We start from the raw sequence: 5,140 nt of genomic DNA on the forward strand, positions 1-5,140 counted from the left end.
GTGTACTCCTGAACGCCGACAGAGCATTCGCTTTCTGGTAGCGGGGCTTGAGTACCCTGCCTTCAGCAAGCGATTGCTCTGATTGGCTGACATGGCGCTCGATCAACCAATCGCAGCCATTCAATGATGTCATTGAATGGTTAATCGAGTGCTGGCTCTGACTGGCTGACACGGCGTTCGATGAACCAATCAGAGCAATGGTTTGCTGGAGGCGGGATATTCATGCCCCGCCACCAGGAAGAGAATGTTCTGTTGGCGTTCAGGAGTACACAGAGGCCTGCTGCAGTTCAGCGCGAGGGACCAAAATGCTGTCTACTAGGTGAGTATTATAAGCCTTCCCCCAAAATTAAAACACTTTACCTCTTTTGGGGCAAAAATAATATAAGACAGTGTCTTTTTTTCAGGAAAACACGGTAGCTTTCTAATACACTACTATACTGATGTACTGCAGCTTATTAGAAAAATTTATAAAAGATGCTGATAATTAAGTTCCCTTACGATCCACAGTTCAATCAGCCCATAGACAATCCTTAGGCATCCGCAGGTAATTGAATACCTGAAAATGTCATTTTTCCGATTTGCGGATTGCATGAGCTCGAAAAAAATCGCAGCATGCTCCATTTTCTGCGGATTCCCACAGCGCTCAGTCAATCACAGTCAGCGCTCACCTGTCAATCAATGATGGCTGGGTGCTGTCCCTGATTGGTTATGGCGCTCAGTCAATCGGGGCAGCGCTTTCTGGAGGTGGGGATTTTCAATCCCTGGCCTCCAGAAGACAGAAGACGTCTGCCAGGGCCAGAGAAAAGAGCCGGACGGCTCTTCTAGATGAGTTAATATTTTTTTTACTTTTCTTTACAGCTAGAGAGGATTTTCAGGAAAGGGCTTATATTTCATGCCTTTCCCCGAAAATCATTGTTGCGGTGCTTGGTTGCAACCCATGGCTTTCAATGGGGCTGCAGCAGTGCTAGCCCCATTGAAAGCAATGGATAGCATCGCGGACCTCTATCACAGCTGTGACAGCTATGGCAGAGGATTCCTTCATCCCCGCCAGCCCCACTAAAAACAATGGGCGATAATGCTGCTTTTTCTTAGCGCTGTGAGTATGCAGTGAAGGCATCACAAATGAGAATAAAACCATTGGAAATCATTGGTTTCATTTTCATGCGTTTTCACTCACTCTCGCAACGCAAAATAGCCTATCACCTGTGTGAAGCTGGCCTGAGTTGTATGCAATCATGTGGGCTGCAGCTGTCATTCAATACCTACAAATCACTCAGTAGCGCTACAAGACCTTTCAGTGTAGCTGTAGGACCCATTCGGACATTTGCAAGCCATATGCTGTCCATCTACAAAGTCCCATAATAGGCTATGAGGCTCTTAAAACAACTGATTCTTCACATGGACCGCACACAGCCGTGTTAATTCAACCTTATAATTGATGGTGACAGCTAAGGACAGTTCTGATAATCATGCAATTCCTTTATGTAAAAAATGTGTCTTGGCATTCCCTTAGCTTGTTTTTGCAAAAAAATGAAAATCGAGATTAAAATCAAAAATTCTCCTTAAGTTTGACAAAAAACGAAATTGTAATTTTTGATCTATCGCCGAGCCCTTGCACAAAGTTTAAAAATTATCATGCTGCACATAGAAGCAGTTTATTATGTTTAGGAAGCAGAAATATTAGATCCCACCTGCTTGCATTAGCCCCACCAGCTGCCAATTTGAACACACCTACAACAGTTTTCCAATTTTTCCAGATTCACTTAAAGGGCGGCTTCATACATGTGCATGTGGTTTTGCAAGTGTAACCTTATTTGGGGGTGGGTATATATAGTGACCCTTCCCAACAGGCTCTGGCGCAAACCCGTATGGCACACAGAGACCTGGTACCTTCGATAATTGAAAGAATGGATGTGACAGTGAGCTTTCTCTAGTCAGTGTCTCCATTCAGGATTGAGCTTTAGTGCTCTTGCACACAAATGTAGCGATTTTCCGTCGACTGTATCTATATATCCACAAATGGTCAATCATAGTTGCTAAGGAATTAGCAATCACCAAACAACAATACATAAAGCCTAGACCAGTGGTTCCAAACCTTTTTCAGCAATGGAGCACTTGATGTTTCCTTCACTCAGCTAGAGGAGTTGTGTGATACAGAGTCTTTAGCAAAGCGGATCCTTGCCTGCATAATATACACTCATTGTCAAAAAACAAATGCCTAGAATTGTACCTAATGCTGAGGCTACGAGAAAATATAGCTAAAGGAGATGAACAGGTGGAATCCCCGTGGGGAGAAATACAGGGAGAAAAAAAATAACAAAATCCTGATCGGGGTTTTCTATAGGCCACCAAAAGCAACAGAAGAAACTTAAAGGGGTTGTCCCGAGGCAGAAGTGAATTTTTTTTTTGCCCAGTCCCCCTTCTAAAGCAAACATTACTATGCACAAGTTTAAATGGCTTTTAATGATGGTTTTTACTCACCGTTCCAGCGTTTCAGCAACTTATAAAATTTCTTCCAAAGATGGCCGCCGGTCCTTTCCCAAGGTGCACCGGGGTTTTCTCCCATGGTGCACCGCACTTGATGGAGCCCGACGTGCGTGCTCACGAGACACCGGTCACGTGATTCAGTCGATGACATCGCGGGAGGCGGGGAACTCTACTGCTTGTAATGCCTATTCCAGCCACCCCATTGGTTGGACGGCACGACAAGCAGTAGGGAGGTGGAGTGATTTGAGAGGCCGTGCAAGGGAGGATTCAGCCACCACATGTTTCTCACTGACATTTTCCATAAAGAAGCCTAGGTAAGAGCACCCGACCCGCTCCCCGCAGCAAATAACCCCCTCCATCGAGCCCTCTATATAGTCCCCGTTGATGCACTGTCTCAGCACCTCCTATATACTGCCTATATACTGACAATAATTGGCCTGCAACCTGCCAATTTACTGCTTGTAATCTGTCTGTAATCCATCCAACAATCTGCATACAATCTGCCTGCAATGTGCCTGTAATCTGCCTGCAATCTGTCTGCAATCTGCCTGCAATGTGCCTGCAATCTGCCTGCAATGTGCCTGCAATCTGCCTGCAATGTGCCTGTAATCTGCCTGCAATCTGCCTGTAATCCGTCAAACGATCGGCATACAATCTGCATACAATCTGCCTAATTACTGCTTGTAATCTGTCTGTAATCCATCCTACAATCCGTCTACAATCTGCATACAATCTGCCTACTTACTGTTTGTAATCTGTAATCCATCCTACAATCTGCATACAACCTGCCTGCAATCTGCCTATTTACTGCTTGTAATCTGTCTACAATCTGCATACAATCTGCCTACTTACTGCTTGTAATCTGTCTGTAATCCATCCTACAATCTGCATACAATCTGCATGCAATCTGCCTAGTTACTGCTTGTAATCTGTCTGTAATCCATCCTGCAATCTGCCTACAATCTGCATACAATCTGCCTACTTACTGCTTGTAATCTGCCTACAATCTGCATACAATCTGCCTGCAATCTGCCTACTTACTGCTTGGAATCTGTCTGTAATCCATCCTACAATCTGCATACAATCTGCCCACTTACTGCTTGTAATCTGCATACAATCTGCCTACTTACTGCTTGTAGTCTGTCTGTAATCCATCCTACAATCTGCCTGCAATCTGCCTACTTACTGCTTGTAATCTGCCTACAATCTGCATACAATCTGCCTGCAATCTGCCTACTTACTGCTTGGAATCTGTCTGTAATCCATCCTACAATCTGCATACAATCTGCCTACTTACTGCTTGTAATCTGCATACAATCTGCCTTCTTACTGCTTGTAGTCTGTCTGTAATCCATCCTACCATCTGCCTGCAATCTGCCTACTTACTGCTTGGAATCTGCCTACAATCTGCATACAATCTGACTGCAATCTGCCTACTTACTGCTTGGAATCTGTCTGTAGTCCATCCTACAATCTGCATACAATCTGCCTACTTACTGCTTGGAATCTGTCTGTTTTACATCCAACAATCTGCCTGCTATTTGCCTACAATATACATATGTAAGATGGGAATGGGAAATAGTTACATTTTCCATAACTGTTATAGCACTGCAATTAATTATTTGTACTTTGATTTTGTTTATTTAGTCAAAATCACACGCCACCATGTCCCACCTGGAGGAAGACCTTGAATTTGAAATTGAATCTTCATCCGATTCTGTTGGAGAGGTAAGACTTTGCTGCACATAGAATTTGTTTAGTTATAAGGCTTTGCAGCAAACCATGCCAAAAACATAATGAAAGTAATGTTGATCTTTTTTTTCGCAGGAATACATTTCTGATTCCGATGAAAATGAGGATGCTCCAGAAAGGCGGCAGTATACTGAGGTAGGTGGTAAAATTGTAAAAATTCTGATGGGCTTGTAATAGAGATGAGTGAACCTACTCGTTTCGAGTAATTACTCGATCGAGCACCACGATTTTCGAGTACTTCTGTACTCGGGTGAAAAGATTCGGGGGGTGCCGGGTGGTTTGACGGAGCGGGGTGTAGCAGCAGGGAACAGGGGGGAGCCCGAGTGTGTATGTGTATATACAGTCACACGTACTTACGTGTGTGTGTGCATATATACGTACGCACGTGTGTATGTGTTTATGCAAACACACACGTACGCACGTGTGTATGTGTTTATGCAAACACACACGTACGCACGTGTGTATGTGTTTATGCAAACACACACGTACGCACGTGTGTATGTGTTTATGCAAACACACACGTACGCACGTGTGTATGTGTTTATGCAAACACACACGTACGCACGTGTGTATGTGTTTATGCAAACACACACGTACGCACGTGTGTATGTGTTTATGCAAACACACACGTACGCACGTGTGTATGTGTTTATGCAAACACACACGTACGCACGTGTGTATGTGTTTATGCAAACACACACGTACGCACGTGTGTATGTGTTTATACAGTATTCTTCATATGTAATCCCTTCTTAGGTTCAACAACTACTGGCAGACTCCCTATATGCTCAGGCGGACATAAGCAGTGTCCAGTGCTTTCAAAATGATCCACAGGGAGCACCAGAAGAGGGTGCGTCGGAATCCACTCAAGATCCATATGGCAGGCTTGCCAATACAGAGT

At 44.1% G+C, this 5,140-nt stretch overlaps 1 protein-coding gene across 1 annotated transcript in view; it reads left to right on the top strand.

Annotated features, from left to right (window-relative positions):
* The first annotated feature begins 4,140 nt into the window (after positions 1-4,140).
* Positions 4,141-5,140, top strand: part of LOC136619935 (peroxisomal acyl-coenzyme A oxidase 2-like) — a 15,414-nt gene continuing 14,414 nt past the window's right edge. The window contains exons 1-2 of the mRNA XM_066594655.1: positions 4,141-4,215; positions 4,315-4,374. Of these exons, the coding sequence (XP_066450752.1) occupies positions 4,334-4,374 (41 nt within the window). The 5' untranslated portion in view covers positions 4,141-4,215; positions 4,315-4,333. The remainder of the gene's footprint in view (positions 4,216-4,314; positions 4,375-5,140) is intronic.

Source organism: Eleutherodactylus coqui, chromosome 3, assembly GCF_035609145.1.
Source record: "Eleutherodactylus coqui strain aEleCoq1 chromosome 3, aEleCoq1.hap1, whole genome shotgun sequence".
Classification (NCBI taxonomy): Eukaryota; Metazoa; Chordata; class Amphibia; order Anura; family Eleutherodactylidae; genus Eleutherodactylus; species Eleutherodactylus coqui.